Source organism: Ammospiza nelsoni, chromosome 16 (assembly GCF_027579445.1).
Source record: "Ammospiza nelsoni isolate bAmmNel1 chromosome 16, bAmmNel1.pri, whole genome shotgun sequence".
Classification (NCBI taxonomy): Eukaryota; Metazoa; Chordata; class Aves; order Passeriformes; family Passerellidae; genus Ammospiza; species Ammospiza nelsoni.
The window spans coordinates 3611854-3636701 of record NC_080648.1 but is presented as its reverse complement, the minus strand read 5'-3'; the positions used below and the strand labels follow the sequence as shown (position 1 = coordinate 3636701).

Here is a 24848-nt window from a genome sequence, read left to right as displayed (position 1 = left end):
GGATGGGCGAGCGTTGTTGTGCGGCGGTGGTGCGAGTGCTGGTGCTGCAGGCGGCCTGGGCGCTGTCGGGCGGGCAGGTGCGCTACTCGGTGCCGGAGGAAGCCAAGGCCGGCACGGTGGTGGGCCGTCTGGCGCAGGACCTGGGCCTGGAGGCGGGCGAGGCGGAGGCGCGGCGGCTGCGGCTGGTGGCGCCGGGCCGGCGGGCGAGCGTGGAGGTGAGCGGGGCGAGCGGCGCGCTGCTGGTGAGCTCGCGGCTGGACCGGGAGGAGCTGTGCGGCAAGAGCGCGCCGTGCGCGCTGCGCCTGGAGGTGCTGCTGGAGCGGCCGCTGCGCGTCTTCCATGTGCAGCTGGAGGTCACCGACATCAACGACAATGCCCCCGTCTTCCCCGCCGCCCGGAAAAACCTCAGCATTGCGGAATTATCTACAATGCCCGGGTCTCGTTTCCCGCTGGAGGGCGCGTCGGATGCGGATATCGGAGCGAATGCGCAGCTCACCTACACACTCAGCCCCAGCGAGCATTTCTCTCTGGATTTACAAAAAACCGATATGGACGGTGAGTCCTTATTCCTGGTGCTCAGGAAATCTCTGGACCGCGAGACGATTCCCGTGCACCGGCTGGTGCTGACGGCCATAGACGGTGGCCGGCCATCTCTGACGGGCACCATGGAGCTGGTGATCTTGGTGCTGGATGCAAACGACAATGCGCCCCAGTTCAACCAGTCGGTGTATAAAGTGCAGCTGCCAGAGAATGCAGAACACGGCACGTTAGTCATCAAACTAAATGCCACGGATTTAGATGAAGGTTCAAACAGTAATATCTCGTATTCTCTCGAGACTCTGTTTCCTCAGGATGGAAAAGGCGTTTTCGGAATCGACAGAAAAAGCGGAGAGATTCGTCTCAGGACTAATTTAGATTTTGAGGAAGTTAGTCTGTACCGCCTGCAAGTGGATGCTACAGATCAAGGAAATCCTCCACTGTCGGGCCACTGCAAGTTGTTGCTGGAGGTTCTGGACGTTAACGACAACGCGCCGGAGGTGTGGGTGACGTCGCTGTCGGTGCCGGTGCCCGAGGACGCGTCGTTGGGGACGGTGGTGGCCCTGCTGAGCGTGTCGGACCGGGACTCGGGCGAGAACGGTCACGTGCGGTGCTGGGTGTGGCCGGCGTCGCCATTCGGTCTGGAGGCGACGTTCGCGGGCTCGTACTCGCTGGTGCTGCGCGAGGCGCTGGACCGGGAGCGGGTGTCGGAGTACGAGGTGGAGGTGCGTGCGGAGGACGGCGGGGCGCCGGCGCTGCGCGCCAGCCGCGGGCTGCGGGTGCCGGTGTCGGACGTGAACGACAACGCGCCCTTGTTCGCGCAGGCCGTGTACACGGTGCTGGCGCGGGAGAACAACGCGGCGGGCGCGGAGCTGGCGCGGCTGTGGGCGCGGGACCCGGACGAGGCGGCCAACGGGCGCGTCAGCTACTCGGTGTGGGACGGCGGCGTGGGCGTGGGCGGCGGTGGCGCCGCAGGCTCCTCGTCGTCGCGTGGCAGCGGGTGGCGTCCGGCGTCGAGCTACGTGTCGGTGGACGCGGAGAGCGGGCGTCTGTGGGCGCTGCAGCCCTTGGACTACGAGGAGCTGCAGGTGCTGCAGTTCGAGGTGCGCGCGGTGGACGCGGGGGAGCCGCCGCTGAGCGGCAACGCCACGGTGCAGCTGTTCGTGCTGGACGAGAACGACAACGCGCCGGCGCTGCTGCCGCCCGCGGGCTCGGCAGCGGAGGCGGGCGGCGTGGCGGTGGCGCTGGCGGGGGCGGGCTCGGAGTCGGGCACGCTGTGGGCGTGGGCGGCGTGGGGGGCGCCGGCGGGGCAGGTGGTGGCCAAGATCCGCGCCGTGGACGCCGACTCGGGCTACAACGCGTGGCTGCGCTACGAGCTGTGGGAGCCGCGGGGCAAGGGCCCGTTCTGCGTGGGGCTCTATAGCGGCGAGGTGAGCACGGCGCGGGCGCTGGACGAGGCGGACGGGCCTCGCCAGAGGCTGCTGATCGTCGTGCGCGACCACGGCGAGCCGGCGCGCTCGGCCACGGCCACGCTCAGCGTGTCGCTGCTCGAGGCCGCCGAGGCGGCGCTGGCCGCGGGATCCTCCTCGTCGTCGTTGGCGGCTGTGTCGCGCTCGGCGGCGGGCGTGGAGCTCGGGGCCGGGGCGGCGAGCGCGGCCACCAACGTGTGGCTGGTGGTGGCCATCTGCGCCGTGTCCAGCCTCTTCCTGCTGGCCGTGGTGCTGTACGGGGCGTCGCGCTGGGCGCCGCGGGCGGCCGTGCTCTCGGCGCCCGGGCCCACGACGCTCGTGTGCGCCAGCGAAGTGGGCAGCTGGTCCTACTCGCAGCGCCACAGCCGCAGCCTGTGCGTGGCGGACGGCGCTGCCAAGAGCGACCTCATGGTTTTCAGCCCCAACTTCCCTCCGCCGCCGCCCGCTCCTGCAGCCAAGGACACGCAGCCGGAGCCCTCCGCTCTCCTCGACACGGTCAGTGCCAATACCTTGCTCAACCTTTATTTTTCTCTATTTATTCTGCCCCTTTTTTTCTGTGCCTTTGGCAGTCGGTGCTGAGATCCAGGCCAAATTACCGCAGCCCGAAGGCATGGGTGCTTGACAGGTGCTTAAGAAATCAAAGGCACCTTTGTACCTGTCGCAGTGTCCTGCCTGAGTCCCAGAACTCCTGCTGGTAGGTGGGGACGGCTTGCTAGTGAAAAAAGTTTAGCGGCACCCCTGTGCTGCTACGGTCCTCAGCTGAGGTTTGCTGGTGTGGGTATGAATTGTTTTCCCCTAAAATGAAATCCCTTCTCTGAGGAGTTAGCATTGCAGATAGTGCTCTTGCTGTCTGGTAGTCTTTTCCCCGGGTTCAGTGTAGGAGCGCAAAAGAAGGAGGCTGTGCTGGTAACAGAGCCCTGGCACTGTGTACTGCCTTTTTGCCTTTGCAGAGTGCTGACTTTGACGGTGTCATCTGTCGTTTCTTCTCTGTCCTCGTCCTCTGTCATTTTCCTCTATAAGAGTTGTGGGGACAGCTAACGATTTGGACTTTTGGTCTAATGTATTTTCAATCGGCAGAGTGAAATTTCTCTATATTTGTTGGTCCGACAGAGTCATTGTGAAAACTGGGATGTTGTTCTGGAGTAGTGGGAAGACTTGTCCTAGAGAACTGGAAATAATCTGTAAAATCACGGTCCATGTCATAGGATGAGAGGAATAGGATATGAGATATGAGGCCTTTTTCTGCAGAATTAATGTAATAATGAGGAATGGAGCATGCCTAGCAGGAGGCAGGATTGGCACGGAGCGTTTCTGGGCAGGATTCTTTCCTGAATTCCAAGGGTCTGATGTTGGAGGCCTTTTGGACTTTCAGATAATATGTGGTACTGAATGGAGCTAATATGTGGGAGTCCTTTGAGGTTCTGAATATCTCTATCTGAGACAGTTCCTTGTGCTGCCTCTTGCCTGATACAGGGAATGTGTTGGGTAACAGCCCGTAACATGAAGACTGATGAACATTTTTGCTGCTGTTTCAGGGATGCTGTTGTGGGAGGGTGGCACTACAAACATCTTTCCGAGTGTATTGTAGAGTACTTATAGCAGCTTCCACAGCTCTTGCCATGGTGGATCTGTGCTTCTCTTGAGACATGATATTTAAGAGCAGTTGGGGGGGGGGTGTAATGTTGCTGTGCTTCTCTTCCCCTTCTTGTGCTCTTGCATGGTCAGTCTGGGTAGAGATGGTGACTCCTGTGATCACACTTGGCTCATTTTGGTGAGCCTGAGTGGATGTACACAACAATCCTCCAAATCTGCAGAGCAGCCCAGCTCTGGTTTTCTATTGTAGAAAATCTTCCACCCAGTTAATATTTTGACTGGACTTGTGGTTCAGATTTGGTGTCATTTTCTTGAAGATTTGTGGGGACTGGAATCAGTATTGTTCATTACTCTATTTGCAGAACCTTTAAGAACTCGGTTTGTTTTGTAATTGCTGAAAAGTCCCAAAGCATCCTGGCAAACAATCACAAAATTCATTTGCAGCAGTCTTTATATTCTTTGTTGCAGGCATGGGGAAATGGAAGGATTTGAATACATATTTAGGGAGGGAATGGGGAATGTCTATTTTGCTGTGTAGGTCCCAGTTCCCAGGGTGCAAAATACTGGATTACAGTAGAATACTTCAGGAATGGTTCCACCACACAGTGCTGCTTTCCCGGTTGTCCTCTCAGGACACCCAGAAATTCTGCATAACTTAGGGAACTCTTGTTCTTCCTGGTATTGGTCTTAGTGAAGACATCTACCCTTCGTGCCTTAAATTACTTGGGTTTGGTGTGGAAAGTTGTTGGTCAAAGAGAACGTTTTGGAATTTGGATCATGCTGCAGAGCCTTCTCTGAACCTTTCTCTCATTGCCTCTCTGCTCTTTTCTTGCTAGATGGGTCTTGGTATCCAAGATGTGTCTAAAAGTTGCATTCCAATACAGGAGAATGGGAGTTCGTTTTATTATTTTTATCCTCTTCTCTATGAAACTGCAAATATTTTTATTTTGCTGGGTTTGTTGTTGTTATGTTTATTTCCAGTCTCTCATTGGCAATTTGGCAGATATTTGGGCCATTGCCCATCAGTATTGGGGAATGTCTATTCCTCTCTTCTGAGCATTACTTTGAGAGAATTTCTGTAGCTTACACGTCTGGTTAGTTTTTCCCCTGGGAGAGAAGGGCATAATGGACACTGCATGTTTTCCAGTTTGTGTGGAACATAAGTGATATATTTCTGTCCAGTTTCCCAAGAAACACTGGTAATGTTAAGCATAATTATCCTTTAAATCTGGCTTTCCTGCCTCAGAAATATTTATTTTCTGAAGAAAGAACCATTTCAGAAGAGGTAAGTCATAGAACAAATGTGGATGTTGTTGAGACTGATGTAATTTAGTTCCTGTTCAGTTGTGGCATCTTTTTGTTGAATCAGGAAAATATTCACCCTCTTGGACCAGCAAAGCAGCTGTTACCTGCTCTCATTCCTTTTCGATGCTTCCAGGCACAGCCTGAGAGGGTGACAGCAAGCAGGAATGGAGGAGGGACCAACATTCATTTCGCCAAACAGATGTGTAGGAGGTCAAGGGAGCGGTTTTAGTGACACTGTTGTGGTGTTTCTTCCATGGCTTTTGTTTGAGTGTGTGCCAAGTGGATCATTCTAAGGTGAGGGAGAGATTTTCCGTGGGGCCTCCTAGATATCAAGGTTCTTGGTGTGCTGTCTAGGCAGCACATGCCTTCCAAAAAGGGAGAGAAGAACATAGAACATGCAAGAGGAAAGTGAGTCAGGAAGGACGGAGATACATGAGGAGTCCTCAGGCACTGTGATTGCCGAGCATACTTTTAGGTTTTAAGGAGGGTTGTCATGTTGTTCTGTCTTAGGTTTGAGTTCTGGAATGAGAAAATTTCCTGATTTGTTGGAAATCTTTCAGGCCTCTATGCACAGATATCCCAATAATTGTGGCTTGAGCATGTGTGTCAGAGAATATTGGAACCTCTTTTGATGTAGTAAAGCTGTTCTTTGCCATCTGGCTGCCTTGCTGTGTTATTGCTGGGTCCTTGAGAGCACTGGAGAATGAAGAGTCTGTCCTTTTTCTGGAGGGAGGGAAGTTGGAGGTGCATGAACAGCAAGCAGGTTGCTCCTTCTCCAGATGAACAGGAGGTGAAGGGAAGAGAAATGACACTCGGGCCCCAAGGGCATGTCTCTGGTTCGTGGAAGGGGTGCTGTAGGTGTTTTCAAAATATTTTGTTGAAGCAAATAATGTCCAGAGCATATAATTTTGGAAGTAGAAGAGCAGAGGGAGCAATGACAAGAAAGGAGGAGAGGAAGGGAGTAGAGAAAGAAAGAAGAAGGTAGAAAGAAGATTTAAAAAAAAAACCAAAGCAGCTAAACAAGGAGATACATGAAGAAGACAGGTAAAAGAAGAAGAAAGAGAGATATTCCCAAAAGCATTGTGAGGATTTGGAAAATATTTTAGAGAAGGAAAAAAAAACACAATCAAAGAGACAAGATAGAAATAGATGAGGAGGGAAGAAAGTCCAAGGACAGGGAAAAGCAGAAATGAAAAGACATAGAGAAAGATCAAAGAAAGAGAAGGGAAAGAAGGTAAATCGAATGGGAAAAATACAAATAACATAAGCAAAATGGTAATAACAACAGTAGTAGTAGTAGTAATAAAGAAAATAATGAACCCATGCAAATAAAAGTAAAACCAGAATGAAAGTAAGAAACGAAGGAAGATTTAGAAACATAAAACAGACCATAGACCTCACCAGCACGCACTGAACTTATCAGTAGATATTGAGCAGAGTTTGTTCCTAACAGCTTTGGTTTAGAGCAGCACAACTCCCCGGCAATGACCTCCTCATGGTCCCAGACTTGATGGTCTCTGCAGCGCCAGAGAAAACAGGCGACCTTGCAGTGTGGCTAAAGAATACAGGTGGGTGGAAGGAGATGGGAAAGGAGAGAAAGAATGGAGAGTGGCATAACAAGGACGAACAAGAAGAGACACAATGAAGAAAGAGAAAAGGGTACAAAGAAAAAAAGGAAATAGAAACGAAACGTGACTGAAAACAACTAATTGCAAGGTAGCAAGACAAATGAAAAGGGCAGTGAAGAAACAAGAAGAAGAAATGAAAGATTCCGTGCAAAGTAAGGAGAAGAGGTAAAGGAAAAAATAGAGGAGCCCGACAGCAAGGCACGGCAGAGAACATACCCCTAGCATGTCGGCAGCTCGAGCGAAGATGCGGAGCGTGCGAGGCGGCGGAGCAGCGCACGGTGTCGCTGCAGGCTCAGGAACGGGTCCGTGTGGGCGGCTCCGCCCCGGTGCGGCGGAGAGCCCGGCTGTGAGCGCGGGGGGGCGGCTCGGGCCGGGCAGCAGAGCCGGTGCGTGCGGGCGGCGGCGGGGAGCCGTGCGGGGCCCGGGCCGGGGCCGGCAGGCAGAGCGGCGGCGAGAGCGGCAGGAAGGATGGGCGAGCGTTGTTGTGCGGCGGTGGTGCGGGTGCTGGTGCTGCAGGCGGCCTGTGCGCTGTCGGGCGGGCAGGTGCGCTACTCGGTGCCGGAGGAAGCCAAGGCCGGCACGGTGGTGGGCCGTCTGGCGCAGGACCTGGGCCTGGAGGCGGGCGAGGCGGAGGCGCGGCGGCTGCGGCTGGTGGCGCCGGGCCGGCGGGCGAGCGTGGAGGTGAGCGGGGCGAGCGGCGCGCTGCTGGTGAGCTCGCGGCTGGACCGGGAGGAGCTGTGCGGCAAGAGCGCGCCGTGCGCGCTGCGCCTGGAGGTGCTGCTGGAGCGGCCGCTGCGCGTCTTCCATGTGCAGCTGGAGGTCACCGACATCAACGACAATGCCCCCGTCTTCACCGCCGCCCGGAAAAACCTCAGTTTATCAGAGAACTCGCCTCCTGGGTTCCCATTCCCGCTGGAGGGCGCGTCGGATGCGGATATCGGAGCGAATGCGCAGCTCACCTATACACTCAGCCCAAGCGAGCATTTCTCTCTGGATTTACAAAAGTCGAATGATGGAAATATTGAACCCGAACTGGTTTTAACGAAATCTTTGGACCGCGAGACGATTCCCGTGCACCGCTTGGTGCTGACAGCGACTGACGGGGGCCGGCCGTCTCTGACGGGGACAATGGAGCTGGTGATCTACGTGCTGGACACTAACGACAACAGGCCCCAGTTCAACCCGTCGGTGTATAAAGTGCAGCTGCCGGAGAGCGCTGAGGTGGGGACGCTGTTGACGAGGGTGAACGCCACGGATGCAGATGAGGGACTAAACAGTGAATTGACATACACCGTGACGAACTTTATTCCCCCAAGTGGAAAAGATGTGATATCCATCAATCCGAATACCGGAGAAATTCTTCTTACGGGTGCCCTAGACTTCGAAGAAGGCAAGGTATTTAATTTTCGTATTGAAGCGAGTGACAAGGGAACACCCCCTCTGTCGGGTCACTGCAAGGTGGTGCTGGAGGTGGTGGACGTGAACGACAACGCGCCGGAGGTGTGGGTGACGTCGCTGTCGGTGCCGGTGCCCGAGGACGCGTCGTTGGGGACGGTGGTGGCCCTGCTGAGCGTGTCGGACCGGGACTCGGGCGAGAACGGTCGCGTGCGGTGCTGGGTGTGGCCGGCGTCGCCGTTCGGTCTGGAGGCGACGTTCGCGGGCTCGTACTCGCTGGTGCTGCGCGAGGCGCTGGACCGGGAGCGGGTGTCGGAGTACGAGGTGGAGGTGCGTGCGGAGGACGGCGGGGCGCCGGCGCTGCGCGCCAGCCGCGGGCTGCGGGTGCCGGTGTCGGACGTGAACGACAACGCGCCCTTGTTCGCGCAGGCCGTGTACACGGTGCTGGCGCGGGAGAACAACGCGGCGGGCGCTGAGCTGGCGCGGCTGTGGGCGCGGGACCCGGACGAGGCGGCCAACGGGCGCGTCAGCTACTCGGTGTGGGACGGCGGCGTGGGCGTGGGCGGCGGCGGCGGCGCCGCGGGGTCGTCGTCGTCGTCGGGCGTTGGGTGGCGTCCGGCGTCGAGCTACGTGTCGGTGGACGCGGAGAGCGGGCGTCTGTGGGCGCTGCAGCCCTTGGACTACGAGGAGCTGCAGGTGCTGCAGTTCGAGGTGCGCGCGGTGGACGCGGGGGAGCCGCCGCTGAGCGGCAACGCCACGGTGCAGCTGTTCGTGCTGGACGAGAACGACAACGCGCCGGCGCTGCTGCCGCCCGCGGGCTCGGCAGCGGAGGCGGGCGGCGCGGCGGCGGCGGAGGCGGCGGTGGCGCTGGCGGGGGCGGGCTCGGAGTCGGGCACGCTGTGGGCGTGGGCGGCGTGGGGGGCGCCGGCGGGGCAGGTGGTGGCCAAGATCCGCGCCGTGGACGCCGACTCGGGCTACAACGCGTGGCTGCGCTACGAGCTGTGGGAGCCGCGGGGCAAGGGCCCGTTCCGCGTGGGGCTCTACAGCGGCGAGGTGAGCACGGCGCGGGCGCTGGACGAGGCGGACGGGCCTCGCCAGAGGCTGCTGATCGTCGTGCGCGACCACGGCGAGCCGGCGCGCTCGGCCACGGCCACGCTCAGCGTGTCGCTGCTCGAGGCCGCCGAGGCGGCGCTGGCCGCGGGATCCTCGTCGTCGTCGTCGTTGGCGGCTGTGTCGCGCTCGGCGGCGGGCGTGGAGCTCGGGGCCGGCGCGGCGAGCGCGGCCACCAACGTGTGGCTGGTGGTGGCCATCTGCGCCGTGTCCAGCCTCTTCCTGCTGGCCGTGGTGCTGTACGGGGCGTCGCGCTGGGCGCCGCGGGCGGCCGTGCTCTCGGCGCCCGGGCCCACGACGCTCGTGTGCGCCAGCGAAGTGGGCAGCTGGTCCTACTCGCAGCGCCACAGCCGCAGCCTGTGCGTGGCGGACGGCGCTGCCAAGAGCGACCTCATGGTTTTCAGCCCCAACTTCCCTTCGCCGCCGCCCGCTCCTGCAGCCAAGGACACGCAGCCGGAGCCCTCCGCTCTCCTCGACACGGTCAGTGCCAATACCTTGCTCAACCTTTATTTTTCTCTATTTATTCTGCCCCTTTTTTTCTGTGCCTTTGGCAGTCGGTGCTGAGATCCAGGCCAAATTACCGCAGCCCGAAGGCATGGGTGCTTGACAGGTGCTTAAGAAATCAAAGGCACCTTTGTACCTGTCGCAGTGTCCTGCCTGAGTCCCAGAACTCCTGCTGGTGGCAGGGGTAGGCTTGCCAGTGAAAAAATGTGTCTCTGCACCCCTTTTCTGTTACTGTCCGCAGCTGAGGTGTCCTGGCGTGGACATGAATTGTTTTCCCCTTAGATGAAGTCACTTTTCTAAGGAGTCAGCTTTGCAGATAATGCTCTTGCGGTCCGGTATGTAGTGTTTTCTCGGAGGTTTTTTGTAGGTGCGCAAAAGTATGAGGCTATGCTCGTAACAGACCCCAGGCACTGTGTGCTGCCTTTTTGCCTTTGTAGAGTGCTAACTTGGGCGATATCACCTCTGGTTTCTTCTCTGTCCTCATCCTGTGTTATTTTCCTCTACAAGAGTTGTGGAGACAGCTGGACTTGTGGTCTAATGTATTTTCAATCGGCAGAGTGTTATTTCTCCATTTTGGCTGGTTCCACAGAGTCATTGTGAAATCTGGGATGGTGTTCTGGAGCAGTGGGAAGACTTGTCTGATGGAACTGGAAAGAATTTGTAAAATCACGGTCTATGTCATAAGAAGAGAGGAATAGGAGATGTGAGATGATGCCTTTTTCTCCACAACTGATGTTATGCAGTGAGGAATGGAACATGCCTAGCAGGAGGCAGGATTGACACGGTGTGTTTCTGCCCAGGATTCTGTCCCAAGTTTCAAGGGTCTGATGTTGGAGACCTTTTGGACCTTGAGATAATATGTGATATTGAAATGGCCATGGAGACCTTTGAGGTTATAAATATCTCCATCAGAGACAGTTCCTTGTGCTGCCTCTAGCCTGACACAGTGCTTATGTTGGGTAACAGCTGGTACCATGAAGACTGATGAACATTTTTGCTGCTCTTTTGGGGTTGTTGTTATGGGAGGGTGGTACTACAAACATCTTTCCATGTGTGTTGTAGGGCAGTTATAGCTGCTTCCACAGCTCTTGCCATGGTGGATCTGTGCTTCTCTTGAGACATGATATTTAAGGGCAGTTGAGGGGGGTGGGTGTAATCTTGTTGTGCTTTTCTTCCCCTTCTTGTGCTCCTGCACGGTCAGTCTGGGTAGAGATGGTGAGTCCTGTGATCACACATGGCTCATTCAGGTGTCTGGATGTACACACCAATCCTCCACATCTACAGAGCAGCCCCGCTCTGGTTTTCTATTGTAGAAATTCTTCTACCCAGTTAATATTTTGACTGGACTTGTGGTTCAGATTTGGTGTCATTTTCTTAAAGAAGTTTTGTGGGGGCTATGTCAGTGTTTTTCGTTACTCTATTTGCAGAACCTTTAAGAACTCGGTTTGTACCTGTTATTTCTGAAAAGGCTCAAAACATCCTGGCATGTGAGAAAAGTCAAATAATCACGGAATGCATTTGCAGCACTCTGTATATTCGTTGTGGCAGGCATGGGGAAAGGGGAGGATTTGAATACATATTTAGGGAGGGAATGGAGAATGTCTATTTGGTTGTGGACGTCTCACTTCCCAGGGTGCAAAACATTGGATTACAGTAGAATACTTCAGCAATGGTTCCACCACAAAGTGCTGCTTTCCTGGGTGTCCTCTCAGGACACCCAGAAGTTCTGCATATCTTAGGGCACTGTAGTTCTTCCTGATATTGCTCTTAATGAAAACATCTCCCCTTTATGGCTTTAATTACTTGGGTTTGGTGTGGGGTAGTGTTGGTCAAAGAGAACGTTTTGGAATTTGGATCATGCTGCGGAGCCTTCTCTGAATCTTTCCCTCATTGCCTCTCTGCTCTTTGTCTTGCTAGACGGGTCTTGGTATCCAAGATGTGTCCAGAAGTTGCATTCCAATACAGGAGAATGGGAGTTCTTTTTATTATTATCATTCTGTTCTCTATCAAACGGTAAATGCTTTTATTTTCCTGGGTTTGTTTGTAGTTATGTTTATTTCCAGTCTCTCATTGGCAATGTGGCAGATATTTGGGCCATTGCCCATCAGTGTTGGGCAATGTCTATTCCTCATTTCTGAGGATTACTTTGAGAGAATTTCTGTAGCTTACAGGTCTGCTTCCTTTTTCCCCTGGAAGAGAAGTGCGTAATGGACACTGCATGTTGTCTGGTTTCTGTGGAACATAAGTGATATATTTCTGTCCAGTTTCCCAAGAAACATGGATAGTGTTAAGCATAATTATCCTTTAAATCCGACTTTCCTGCCTCAGAAATATTTATTTTCTGAAGAGGGAACCAGTTTGGAAGAGGTAAGTCATAGAAAAAATGTGGATGTTGTTGAGACTGATGTAATTTAGTTCCTGTTCAGTTGTGGCATCTTTTTGTTGAATCAGCAGAATGTTTCCCGTATTGGACCAGCAGAGCAGCTGTTACCTGCTCTCATTCCTTTTCTGATGCTTCCAGGCACAGCCTGAGAGGGTGACAGCAAGCGGGAATGGAGGAGGGACCAACATTCATTTCGCCAAACAGATGTGTAGGAGGTCAAGGGAGTGTTCTTAGTGACGCTGTTGTGGTGTTACCTTCATGGCTTTTGTTTGAGTGTGTGCCAAGTGGATCATTCTAAGGTGAGGGAGAGATTTTCCGTGGGGTCTTGTAGATACCAAGGCTCTTGGAGTGCTGTCTATATAGTGAGGGCCTTCCAGAAAGGAAGAGAATTTGGGACATGCAAGAGGAAAGTGAGTCAGGAAGCACTGAGGTACATGATGAATCCTCCAGAGCTGTGGTTGTCCGGTGGTTTTTTAGGTCTTCAAGGAGGGTTGTCATGTTGGGCTCTGATAGGTTTCAGTTCTGGAATCAAAAAATTCCCTAATTGGTTGGAACTCTTCCAGGCCTCCATGCACAGATATCCCAATAATTGTGGCTTCAGCTTCTGTGTCAGAGAGTGATGGAATGTATTTTATGTAGTAGAGCTGCTCTTTGCCATCTGGCTGCCTTGCTGTGTTATTGCTGGGTCCTTGAGAGCATTGGAAACTGAAGAGTGTGTCCTTTTTCTGGAGGGAGGGAAGTTGGAGGTGCATGAACAGCAAGCAGGTTGCTCCCTCTCCACGTGAATAGGAGGTGTAAGGAAGAGAAATGAGACTCAGGCCCCAAGGACATGTCTGTGGTTCCTGGCAGGGTGCTGTAGGTGTTTTTAAAATATTCTTTTGAAGGAAAAAATTTCCAGAACATATAATTTGGGAGGTAGAACAGTAGAGGAAGCAATGACAAGAAAAGAGGAGAGGAAGGGAGAAGAGAAAGGAGGAAAACTGAAGAAAGAAGATTAAAAAACTGAAACCTGCTAAACAAGGAGATACATGAAGAAGTCAGGTAAAATTAGAAGAAAGAGAGATATTCCTAAAAGCATTGCGAGGATTTGGAAAATATTTTAGGGATGGAAAATACGGACGATCAAAGAGACATGATAGAAATAGATGAGGAGGGGGGGAAAGAACAAGGACAGGGACAAGCAGGAATGAAAAGACATAGAGAAAGATCAAAGAAAGAGAAGGGAAAGAAGGTAAATGGAATGGGGAAAATACTAATAGCATAAGGAAAATGGTAACAACAGTAGGAGTAGTAGTAATAAAGAAAATAATGAACCCATACAAATAAAAGTAAAACCAGAATGAAAGTAAGAAATGAAGGACAGAATGGATATATAAAACAGACCACAGACCTGACCAGCACGCACCGAACTTATCAGTAGATATTGAACAGAGTTGGTTCCTAACAGCCGTGGTTGGAGCAGCTCAGCTCTCCAGCACTGATGCCCCGTAATTACCGCTGATGGTCCCGCATTTCATGGTCTCTGCGGCGCCAGAGAAAACTGGCGACCTTGCAGTGTGGCTAAAGAATACAGGACGGTGGAAAGAGAGGGGAAAGGAGTGGAAAGAAAGGAGAGTGGCATAGCAAGGACAAAAAACAAGAGAGACATTGAAGAAAGACAAAAGGGGACAAAGAAAAAAAGGTAAGGTGAAAAAACATGACTGAAAAGAAGGAATTGCAAGGGAGCAAGACCGATGAAAAGGGCAGTGAAGAAACAAAAAGAAGAAATGAAAGATTACGTGGAAACAAAGCGGAACACATAAGGGGGAAAAAGAGAAGCACGATAGCAAGACATGGCAAAAAAAAAAAGCCCATATCCGGTAGGCAGCTTGGGCGAAGATGCGGAGCGTGTGAGGCGGCGGAGCAGCGCACGGTGTCGCTGCAGGCTCAGGAACGGGTCCGTGTGGGCGGCTCCGCCCCGGTGCGGCGGAGAGCCCGGCTGTGAGCGCGGGGGGGCGGCTCGGGCCGGGCAGCAGAGCCGGTGCGTGCGGGCGGCGGCGGGGAGCCGTGCGGGGCCCGGGCCGGGGCCGGCAGGCAGAGCGGCGGCGGCGGGCAGAGCGGCAGGAAGGATGGGCGAGCGTTGTTGTGCGGCGGTGGTGCGGGTGCTGGTGCTGCAGGCGGCCTGTGCGCTGTCGGGCGGGCAGGTGCGCTACTCGGTGCCGGAGGAAGCCAAGGCCGGCACGGTGGTGGGCCGTCTGGCGCAGGACCTGGGCCTGGAGGCGGGCGAGGCGGAGGCGCGGCGGCTGCGGCTGGTGGCGCCGGGCCGGCGGGCGAGCGTGGAGGTGAGCGGGGCGAGCGGCGCGCTGCTGGTGAGCTCGCGGCTGGACCGGGAGGATCTGTGCGGCAAGAGCGCGCCGTGCGCGCTGCGCCTGGAGGTGCTGCTGGAGCGGCCGCTGCGCGTCTTCCATGTGCAGCTGGAGGTCACCGACATCAACGACAATGCCCCCGTCTTCCCCGCCGCCCGGAAAAACCTCAGCATCGCGGAACTGTCTGTGCCGGGGTCTCGTTTCCCGCTGGAGGGCGCGTCGGATGCGGATATCGGAGTGAACGCTCAGCTCACCTACACACTCAGTCCCAACGAGCATTTCTCTCTGGATTTACAAAAAATGGAGGAGGACGGTGAGTCCTTATTCCTGGTGCTGAGGAAATCTCTGGACCGCGAGACAATTCTTGTGCACCGGTTGGTACTGACGGCGAGTGACGGTGGCCGGCCGTCTCTGACGGGGACAATGGAGCTGGTGATCTCGGTGCTGGATGTGAACGACAACGCGCCCCAGTTCAACCAATCAGTGTATAAAATGCAGCTGCCAGAAAATGCAGAACGTGGTACTTTGGTGATCAGACTAAATGCCACAGATCTGGATGAGGGGGCAAACAGTAATATCTCCTATTCGCTCCAGATTCTCTCCCCGCAGGATGGAAGAAACATTTTCGGAATTGACAAAAATAGCGGAGAGATCCGTCTTAAGGGTGATTTAGATTTTGAGGTTGATAGTCTCTATCGCCTGCAAGTGGACGCAACAGATAAGGGGACAGTCCCACTCTCCGGCCACTGCAAGGTAGTGCTGGAGGTGGTGGACGTGAACGACAACGCGCCGGAGGTGTGGGTGACGTCGCTGTCGGTGCCGGTGCCCGAGGACGCGTCGTTGGGGACGGTGGTGGCCCTGCTGAGCGTGTCGGACCGGGACTCGGGCGAGAACGGTCGCGTGCGGTGCTGGGTGTGGCCGGCGTCGCCGTTCGGTCTGGAGGCGACGTTCGCGGGCTCGTACTCGCTGGTGCTGCGCGAGGCGCTGGACCGGGAGCGGGTGTCGGAGTACGAGGTGGAGGTGCGTGCGGAGGACGGCGGGGCGCCGGCGCTGCGCGCCGGCCGCGGGCTGCGGGTGCCGGTGTCGGACGTGAACGACAACGCGCCCTTGTTCGCGCAGGCCGTGTACACGGTGCTGGCGCGGGAGAACAACGCGGCGGGCGCGGAGCTGGCGCGGCTGTGGGCGCGGGACCCGGACGAGGCGGCCAACGGGCGCGTCAGCTACTCGGTGTGGGACGGCGGCGTGGGCGTGGGCGGCGGCGGCGGCGCCGCGGGGTCGTCGTCGTCGTCGGGCGTTGGGTGGCGTCCGGCGTCGAGCTACGTGTCGGTGGACGCGCAGAGCGGGCGTCTGTGGGCGCTGCAGCCCTTGGACTACGAGGAGCTGCAGGTGCTGCAGTTCGAGGTGCGCGCGGTGGACGCGGGGGAGCCGCCGCTGAGCGGCAACGCCACGGTGCAGCTGTTCGTGCTGGACGAGAACGACAACGCGCCGGCGCTGCTGCCGCCCGCGGGCTCGGCAGCGGAGGCGGGCGGCGTGGCGGAGGCGGCGGTGGCGCTGGCGGGGGCGGGCTCGGAGTCGGGCACGCTGTGGGCGTGGGCGGCGTGGGGGGCGCCGGCGGGGCAGGTGGTGGCCAAGATCCGCGCCGTGGACGCCGACTCGGGCTACAACGCGTGGCTGCGCTACGAGCTGTGGGAGCCGCGGGGCAAGGGCCCGTTCCGCGTGGGGCTCTACAGCGGCGAGGTGAGCACGGCGCGGGCGCTGGACGAGGCGGACGGGCCTCGCCAGAGGCTGTTGATCGTCGTGCGCGACCACGGCGAGCCGGCGCGCTCGGCCACGGCCACGCTCAGCGTGTCGCTGCTCGAGGCCGCCGAGGCGGCGCTGGCCGCGGGATCCTCGTCGTCGTCGTCGTTGGCAGCGGTGTCGCGCTCGGCGGCGGGCGTGGAGCTCGGGGCCGGCGCGGCGAGCGCGGCCACCAACGTGTGGCTGGTGGTGGCCATCTGCGCCGTGTCCAGCCTCTTCCTGCTGGCCGTGGTGCTGTACGGGGCGTCGCGCTGGGCGCCGCGGGCGGCCGTGCTCTCGGCGCCCGGGCCCACGACGCTCGTGTGCGCCAGCGAAGTGGGCAGCTGGTCCTACTCGCAGCGCCACAGCCGCAGCCTGTGCGTGGCGGACGGCGCTGCCAAGAGCGACCTCATGGTTTTCAGCCCCAACTTCCCTCCGCCACCGCCCGCTCCTGCAGCCAAGGACACGCAGCCGGAGCCCTCCGCTCTCCTCGACACGGTCAGTGCCAATACTTTGCTCTCGTCTCTCTCCCGTACCCAACCCTTCTGTCCCTCCAGGTGTGCTGGCTGTGCGGGAATCCAGGCTCCGTTCCCTCGGGGCCGGGAGCGATGAGTGCTTGACGGGTGCTTAAGGATATTAATAGGCGCCTTTTGATCTTCCCTTAGGGGGAATATATAATTATTGCCGTACCGCTGAGCCGTCATGGTCCGCAGCTGCAGTTTGCTCCTCTGTATGTAAACTAATCTGTCCTAGAATGAAATCGTTGCAGCTTTTGATGAGAGGTGCCCCAAGGCGTCAGTTTTGGAACCAGTCTTTCCTGGTTGTCTTTAGCATTTCCATCCGAGCTTGAAGAGTCAAAAAATAAGTAGGTTGAGATATTTGCAGTCCCCAGGCGCCATTTGTTACCTTATTTCCTTTGGTATCTGCTGACCATGCTGGTATTAGTCTGGTTTCCTATGGAAAACTCTTTTCCTACTGTAATTCTGCTCACGAGATTGTCTGATTCAAGGTGACAATTGCATTTTCATAGACAAAAATTCTCCATTTTCCTTCTACCACCAGGCTCATTAAGAAAGCAGGGAAGATGTGTTTAATATTTCCATGTTTCCATGATTTTTTTCTATGTATTATGTTGCTTTCATTAATAGTGCAAAGTGTAGTGCCAAAGGAGTTTGGCCCAAGGAAACTGTAACAAGGAAGAAAGTTATTTTCTGCACCTGTTCCCTAGGTTGTGGATTTGTGATTCTGGCTGAGAAACAGCATGAAATACACTCGCTTGTTTTGATGTTCTTTCAAAATTTGCGTCAACGGTGACATCATTTCAAAATCCCTGGAAATCTTTTCTGTATTGAAGAAACAACGCAACAGCCCCAAAAAATTAAAGAACCATCATTCTCCCCAACAAGTCTCAAATAACACCCTCCTACACATTAACTATCATGTGTTGCACTGGTGTTCTCACCAATATTTTCGATTTTTCTCAGAGCATTACATGAATGGCATCACCATGTAGAGTTGTTCCAGTATCACCTTTAGAAAGAGTTTTGCTCCCAGGTCTGCCATGTTTTCATCTAAGATAGCTGAAGCATTATAAAACATGAAATGTCAGCATCAGAGGTTCTGCTGTAAACTGCACGGATGGTGCCATCCCTGAGTTTATTATGGTGCTGTCATTGCTGAGAAGGATAAGCAAAAAACATGTTGAGCCTTAAGATAGGAAGGGCAGCTGTGGTCTGTGACAACTGAGCAGGGCCTGGCCATTTCTTTATCTGGAGGGTGACCTTAAGAAGTGGGAAAGCATGGCTTTGGGGAGGCAGAAAATCCATGGGAAGACCACGGGTCATGACATAAGAAAAGAACATGAGATGGTATGTTTGTCATGAGAACACATCTCAGAGTGGTGAGTGGAGGATGCCCTAAAGGAAAGTGTGAGGCAGGATGGAAGAGAATGCTCTTGCCAATTTCCCAGGCCCTAAGGGTCTGGAGTAGGACACCTTCCTGATCATGAGGCATTGTGTCATACTGAAATGCTCACAAATGTTCCTTTTAGGTTCTCAGTATCTTTCACCAGAGGCAGGCCCCTGTGCTGCTGCCTGCCTGATGTAGGCCATGTGTTGGTAAGAGCTGGTAAGATGGAGAGTGCTCAAGGTTGTCTGATGAGCTGCTTGTTTCAGAAATGTTGTTGTGGAAGGGGAACACTTCAGGCTGCTGTCCTGGTGTAGTGATGGGCATTTATAATCGTTTTCACAGACTTGGGTGTTGCCATGATGGTTCCTTACTCTTCCTCAGGTGGGATTTATAAGGACACACAATGAGGCTGAAATCTTTATGTGCTCAACTTCCCCTACTCGTGCACTGCACAGGTGGCTTCAGGAGAGATGATGTCACATGGGGCTTCTTCTGGTATTTCCAGGTACAAACCTGCACTACAGCCCAGCTCTAGTTTCATGTGCTACAGATTCTCCCACCCAGCTGATCTTGGGATTGCTTTTGTGGTTTGGTATTTGCTGTGGTACTCTTGATGATAGAAAGATGTGTGGACTGGGATCAGAGCTGTCACAGTTCTAATCACAGAATCTTTGTGAACTCTAAATGAAGCTTTTCAGTGTTTCTACCTGAGATTGCTGAAAAGGAGCAAAGCACTGGTGGTGAACAGGCAGCTGGGGAGAGCCTGCCAGCTGCTGTGTGGCTTTGCAGCCCTCAGTATGTTCTCCATGCCAATCATGAGGGAAGGTGAGGATGTACAAAGAATTGAATCACACGCAGAGCAGAGTTTGCAGCTGGGTAATATTGCTGGGTTCTAGCAATGTTTGATATTTCGGCAGTGATCCTGCATGTGGTACTAAATAGGGCCTGGACCTATGAGGTGGGGAGGGTGAGTTTGAGTGGAGAAGAGTCTTGCCTAAGGAAAATGTGGATACTGGGTAGAACACAATCTATGTCATAGATTGTCTCATTTCACATGGCATAGGATAAAGAATATAAGCAGCAAACCTCAAGAAAAAGTTCATGTGCATAGCGCTGCTCCCCTGGGATCGCGTCAGGACCTCCAGTAGTTCTCCATATTCTTGTGCTCTCTTGTTCCCTGTGACATTGCTGCTTGTGACATTACCTGCCATACATGCCTAATAATGCTTGTATTTTGTGCGGAATGTTGTTGGTCAAACAGAAGGTTTTTCAAATTTGTATCATGCCAGCCTTCTTGGAACGTTATCTTGGTTATTTCTCTGGTCTTGGTCTTGCTAGGGACAGGAAATTGCTGGTAACATCAAGGGACACAGTCCCTTTAAACCAACACACCTGGTCCTGGCGTTTCTTTTCCTGAGAAAGCAACCAGCAATGCTACAGGTGAGTTGCTTGTACCTGAAGAAGCTGTGTGTGAGAGGTACTTTGGTTCCTGTTCAGCTGTGGTATCTTTATATTGGATCGACAGAATGTTGCCTGGATTGAAATGCCTGTGGGTTTGGAGCACCACTGCCTGCTCTCATTCCTTTTCTGTGTCTGCCTGGCACAGAGTGAGCACGTGGAAGCAAGGACAGATGGAGAAGTGACATTAATGCGTTTTTTGGGGTAGATGTGGTTGGGCATGCAGCAAATATTCTCAGTGGCCATGCGGTGGTGTTACATTTGTGGCTTTGGGTTGGATTTGGAGGTGGAACATGAGTCAGGAAGAAGAGCTCTTCATAGAGGTGTAGGAGCACTGCTTGACTGTGATGTCATTGTGCTTTTGTGACATTGGTGAATCATTGTGCTGGGCTGTGATGGGTTTGTGTTCTCGAATGAGAGACTCGTCAGTGTTGTTTGGAATCTTAGGAGACTCTTTCATTAGATGTCTCAGCAGCTGTTCCTCTGGCTTTCATGTCAGAGGGTCGTGGAAGCTGTTCTGATGTAGCAGAGCAGTTCTTTGCCACCTGACTGCCTTGCTGTGCTCTTGCAGGTCCGTGAGAGGACTGGAGGCTGAAGAGTGTGGCCTTTGTTCTAAGGGAGGGGAGTGTGCAGGTGTGTGGGTGGGAGGTAAGCAGAAATGTTGTTCCTTGTTCCTTATCCACGGAGACAGGAGGTCGTAGGGAAATGAGAACTGTGGCCCAAGGGCATGTCTGTGATTTGTGGCAGGGGTGCTGTGGATATCTTTAATAGCTTTTTCGAAGGAAAAAAATAACCAGAAGTTACAAGGATGAAAGCAGAAAATATCGAAAACAATGTCAAGGTGCAACTAATGAGAAAAGAAAACAAAGATAAAGGAAGATAGAGAGGAAGAATAGACAGGAAGAAGTAGAAACTAAGTAGATTAAAAATTTAAATATGGACTTGAAGGAATCAGTGTCAAAAAAATAATGAGTTCTTTTTCCAAAGGACATTTACATTTTTCGGTGTGAGCACATTGAAAACATTGGAAGAGGAAGAAAAGGAGATGAATAGACAAGGTGTAATCAGAAGGCAAGGGGGCAAAATAGGGCAGGGATAAGTAAGAAAGAAAAGGCAGGAAAACAGAACAAGGAAAGAGAAGGGAAAGAGAGAGAACAGAAGGGCAAAAAGGAATAGGAAATGGAAGTAAGAAGAATATTTAAAAGAAAATAAGGAGCTTATGCAAGTAGAAATAAAGCCAGAAGGAAAGTAAGGGACAGAGCTACAGGATAGAAAAATAGAAGCAACCATACAGCAGATGACCAGAAGGCACCTACCTCGGTCGACAGTAGTTGGAGTTGGTACAGAACAAAACTCCATCAGGGCCACAGCATTGGGCTCCACGCTAATGACTCCGAGTTCAATGATCAGTGATGCAATGCTGGAGGACACTGACGACTTTTCCAGTGCGGGTAAAAAATGGTGGAGGATGGAAGGAGGAAAAAAATGGAGTAAGGAATGGGGAACGGCAGGACAATGACGAAGAAGAAAAAGAAGGAAAAGGAGATGAAGAAGGAGGAAGAAGAATAGAATGATGGGTGGAAAGGGAAACGAAAGGATTAAAAAGAGGGAATTGAATGAAGGAACATGAAGTAAGAAAGACGAAGTAAGAACAAGATATGAAAGATTGTTTGCAACGAAACAATGAGCGATACAAAACATGAATAATAAAGAGAAAGAGAATCATGATTGGAAGAAACAGCAGAGGAGATGGCCATGGCGGAGCCGGTGCACAGGAGCTGTCAGGCAGCGTGTGAGGCGGCGGAGCAGCGCACGGTGTCGCTGCAGGCTCAGGAACGGGTCCGTGTGGGCGGCTCCGCCCCGGTGCGGCGGAGAGCCCGGCTGTGAGCGCGGGGGGGCGGCTCGGGCCGGGCAGCAGAGCCGGTGCGTGCGGGCGGCGGCGGGGAGCCGTGCGGGGCCCGGGCCGGGGCCGGCAGGCAGAGCGGCGGCGAGAGCGGCAGGAAGGATGGGCGAGCGTTGTTGTGCGGCGGTGGTGCGAGTGCTGGTGCTGCAGGCGGCCTGGGCGCTGTCGGGCGGGCAGGTGCGCTACTCGGTGCCGGAGGAAGCCAAGGCCGGCACGGTGGTGGGCCGTCTGGCGCAGGACCTGGGCCTGGAGGCGGGCGAGACGGAGGCGCGGCGGCTGCGGCTGGTGGCGCCGGGCCGGCGGGCGAGCGTGGAGGTGAGCGGGGCGAGCGGCGAGCTGCTGGTGAGCTCGCGGCTGGACCGGGAGGAGCTGTGCGGCAAGAGCGCGCCGTGCGCGCTGCGCCTGGAGGTGCTGCTGGAGCGGCCGCTGCGCGTCTTCCATGTGCAGCTGGAGGTCACCGACATCAACGACAATGCCCCCGTCTTCCCCGCCGCCCGGAAAAACCTCAGTTTATCGGAGAACTCGCCTCCTGGGTCTCGTTTCCCGCTGGAGGGCGCGTCGGATGCGGATATCGGAGCGAACGCGGAGCTCACCTACACACTCAGCCCCAGCGAGCATTTTAGCTTGGAAGTGAAATCCAAAGACGAAAATAAAATTTCCGTATTCCTCGTATTAATGAAATCTCTGGACCGGGAGACGATTCCCGTGCACCGGTTGGTACTGACAGCGAGTGACGGGGGCCGGCCGTCTCTAACGGGGACAATAGAGCTGCTGATCTCGGTCCTCGATGCAAATGACAATGCGCCCCAGTTCAACCAGACCGTGTATAAAGTGCAGGTACCGGAAAATACGACCCCTGGAACTGTTTTTTTCCAGCTAACAGCGACAGACAATGATGAGGGAATTAATCAAGAAATATATTATTCTTTTAGCAACGCGGTTTCTGCCAAAATTCAGGACCTTTTCAAAATCGACGAAAAGTCCGGGGAAATACGGACTGCCGGTGAACTGGATTTCGAGGAAAGTCAGTCATATGACCTTGAGATCGAAGCGAGAGATAAAGGGACACCCCCGCTATCGGGTCACTGCAGCGTGGAAGTGAAGGTTTTAGACAAGAACGACAACGCGCCGGAGGTGTGGGTGACGTCGCTGTCGGTGCCGGTGCCCGAGGACGCGTCGTTGGGGACGGTGGTGGCCCTGCTGAGCGTGTCGGACCGGGACTCGGGCGAGAACGGTCGCGTGCGGTGCTGGGTGTGGCCGGCGTCGCCGTTCGGTCTGGAGGCGACGTTCGCGGGCTCGTACTCGCTGGTGCTGCGCGAGGCGCTGGACCGGGAGCGGGTGTCGGAGTACGAGGTGGAGGTGCGTGCGGAGGACGGCGGGGCGCCGGCGCTGCGCGCCAGCAGCGAGCTGCGGGTGCCAGTGTCGGACGTGAACGACAACGCGCCCTCGTTCGCGCAGGCCGTGTACACGGTGCTGGCGCGGGAGAACAACGCGGCGGGCGCGGAGCTGGCGCGGCTGTGGGCGCGGGACCCGGACGAGGCGGCCAACGGGCGCGTCAGCTACTCGGTGTGGGACGGCGGCGTGGGCGTGGGCGGCGGCGGCGCCGCGGGGTCGTCGTCGTCGGTCGTTGGGTGGCGTCCGGCGTCGAGCTACGTGTCGGTGGACGCGGAGAGCGGGCGTCTGTGGGCGCTGCAGCCCTTGGACTACGAGGAGCTGCAGGTGCTGCAGTTCGAGGTGCGCGCGGTGGACGCGGGGGAGCCGCCGCTGAGCGGCAACGCCACGGTGCAGCTGTTCGTGCTGGACGAGAACGACAACGCGCCGGCGCTGCTGCCGCCCGCGGGCTCGGCAGCGGAGGCGGGCGGCGTGGCGGAGGCGGCGGTGGCGCTGGCGGGGGCGGGCTCGGAGTCGGGCACGCTGTGGGCGTGGGCGGCGTGGGGGGCGCCGGCGGGGCAGGTGGTGGCCAAGATCCGCGCCGTGGACGCCGACTCGGGCTACAACGCGTGGCTGCGCTACGAGCTGTGGGAGCCGCGGGGCAAGGGCCCGTTCCGCGTGGGGCTCTACAGCGGCGAGGTGAGCACGGCGCGGGCGCTGGACGAGGCGGACGGGCCTCGCCAGAGGCTGCTGATCGTCGTGCGCGACCACGGCGAGCCGGCGCGCTCGGCCACGGCCACGCTCAGCGTGTCGCTGCTCGAGGCCGCCGAGGCGGCGCTGGCCGCGGGATCCTCGTCGTCGTCGTCGTTGGCGGCTGTGTCGCGCTCGGCGGCGGGCGTGGAGCTCGGGGCCGGCGCGGCGAGCGCGGCCACCAACGTGTGGCTGGTGGTGGCCATCTGCGCCGTGTCCAGCCTCTTTCTGCTGGCCGTGGTGCTGTACGGGGCGTCGCGCTGGGCGCCGCGGGCGACCGTGCTCTCGGCGCCCGGGCCCACGACGCTCGTGTGCGCCAGCGAAGTGGGCAGCTGGTCCTACTCGCAGCGCCACAGCCGCAGCCTGTGCGTGGCGGACGGCGCTGCCAAGAGCGACCTCATGGTTTTCAGCCCCAACTTCCCTCCGCCGCCGCCCGCTCCTGCAGCCAAGGACACGCAGCCGGAGCCCTCCGCTCTCCTCGACACGGTCAGTGCCACTGCTTTCATTCCCCTGTCTGCTCCTTTTTATCCGCTGTAATGAGAAGCTACTGTTTGAAGCCGGGCTCCGTTCTCACGGCTTGCGGATCTTGGGTAGCTAGCGGGTCCTTAGGAATGCCAATCGCACGTTTACATCCGTCACCGCGACCTTGTTGTAGCCTCCCGCTCTTTCTTAGGGGATCTAGAATATAATTATTGCAGCATTCGCGAGGAGTTACTGTAAGCAAGTGAGGTTTCGTCCCCTAAATTTGCGCTTTTCTGCTCTAGAATTAAATTACTTTTCTGTGCGACAAGGATTGCCCGGCAAAAAGAAATTTGCAGACAGCAAGGGGGTTGTTTTTCTCATGTGTAGCATTTCCACCCTATTTGCGTGAAGGAGTTCAAGACAGACAGGCTTTGTTGGTGACAGACTCGCAGGTTTTGTATACCACCTCCTTGCTTTTGCTGACTTTTGATCATGCTGGTATTCTTGGTTGGTTGGTTTTTTTGTTTTTTTGGTTTTTTTTTTTTTTTCATTTGAAAACTGGCATCTTCACCTTTAGTTATGGTCATGTGAAGGTGTGATCCAAGTTGAAAAATGGGTATTCGTAGGCAAAAGTTTTCTATTATTTTTCTACTATGAGACTCATTTAGAAAATAGGGTAGTTGTGGCAGTAGACTTCCTATGATCTTTTAGCAAGTGTCGTGTTGCTCTGGTTATTTTAGTATAAAGCGTTCACGGAGAAGAGTGTGACCCAAGGTATGTGTTTAAAGGGAAATTTATTTGTTGCTTTTCTGCTCTGCATGTTCTGAGGATTTGCATTTCTGACCAGAAATGTAGTGTAAAGTACATTGTCCTTTTTTTTTGATGTCCTCAAAATTTACATGAAATGTCACATCAATGATCAAGACTTAAAAGAACTTTAACAGTGGAAAT

General features: G+C 55.1%; 4 protein-coding genes across 4 annotated transcripts; all 4 read left to right on the top strand.

Moving 5' to 3' along the window:
- Positions 1-2: 2 nt before the first annotated feature.
- On the top strand, positions 3-6882 carry LOC132080649 (protocadherin alpha-6-like). Its single transcript, XM_059483903.1, has 3 exons — positions 3-2507; positions 4846-4884; positions 6766-6882. Exons 1-3 carry the CDS (start codon positions 3-5, stop codon positions 6880-6882), a joined length of 2661 nt encoding a protein of 886 aa, XP_059339886.1.
- Positions 6883-7000: 118 nt separating this feature from the next.
- LOC132080648 (protocadherin alpha-8-like) lies at positions 7001-12158 on the top strand. The gene is made up of 5 exons (XM_059483902.1): positions 7001-9534; positions 10969-10984; positions 11459-11554; positions 11870-11908; positions 12063-12158. The coding sequence occupies exons 1-5, from the start codon at positions 7001-7003 to the stop codon at positions 12156-12158; spliced, it is 2781 nt and encodes a 926-aa protein (XP_059339885.1).
- Positions 12159-14032: 1874 nt separating this feature from the next.
- On the top strand, positions 14033-18151 carry LOC132080647 (protocadherin alpha-13-like). Its single transcript, XM_059483900.1, has 2 exons — positions 14033-16577; positions 18096-18151. The coding sequence occupies exons 1-2, from the start codon at positions 14033-14035 to the stop codon at positions 18149-18151; spliced, it is 2601 nt and encodes an 866-aa protein (XP_059339883.1).
- Positions 18152-21416: 3265 nt separating this feature from the next.
- On the top strand, positions 21417-23972 carry LOC132080646 (protocadherin alpha-2-like). The gene has a single exon (XM_059483899.1). It carries the CDS (start codon positions 21417-21419, stop codon positions 23970-23972), a length of 2556 nt encoding a protein of 851 aa, XP_059339882.1.
- The last annotated feature ends 876 nt before the right edge of the window (positions 23973-24848 follow it).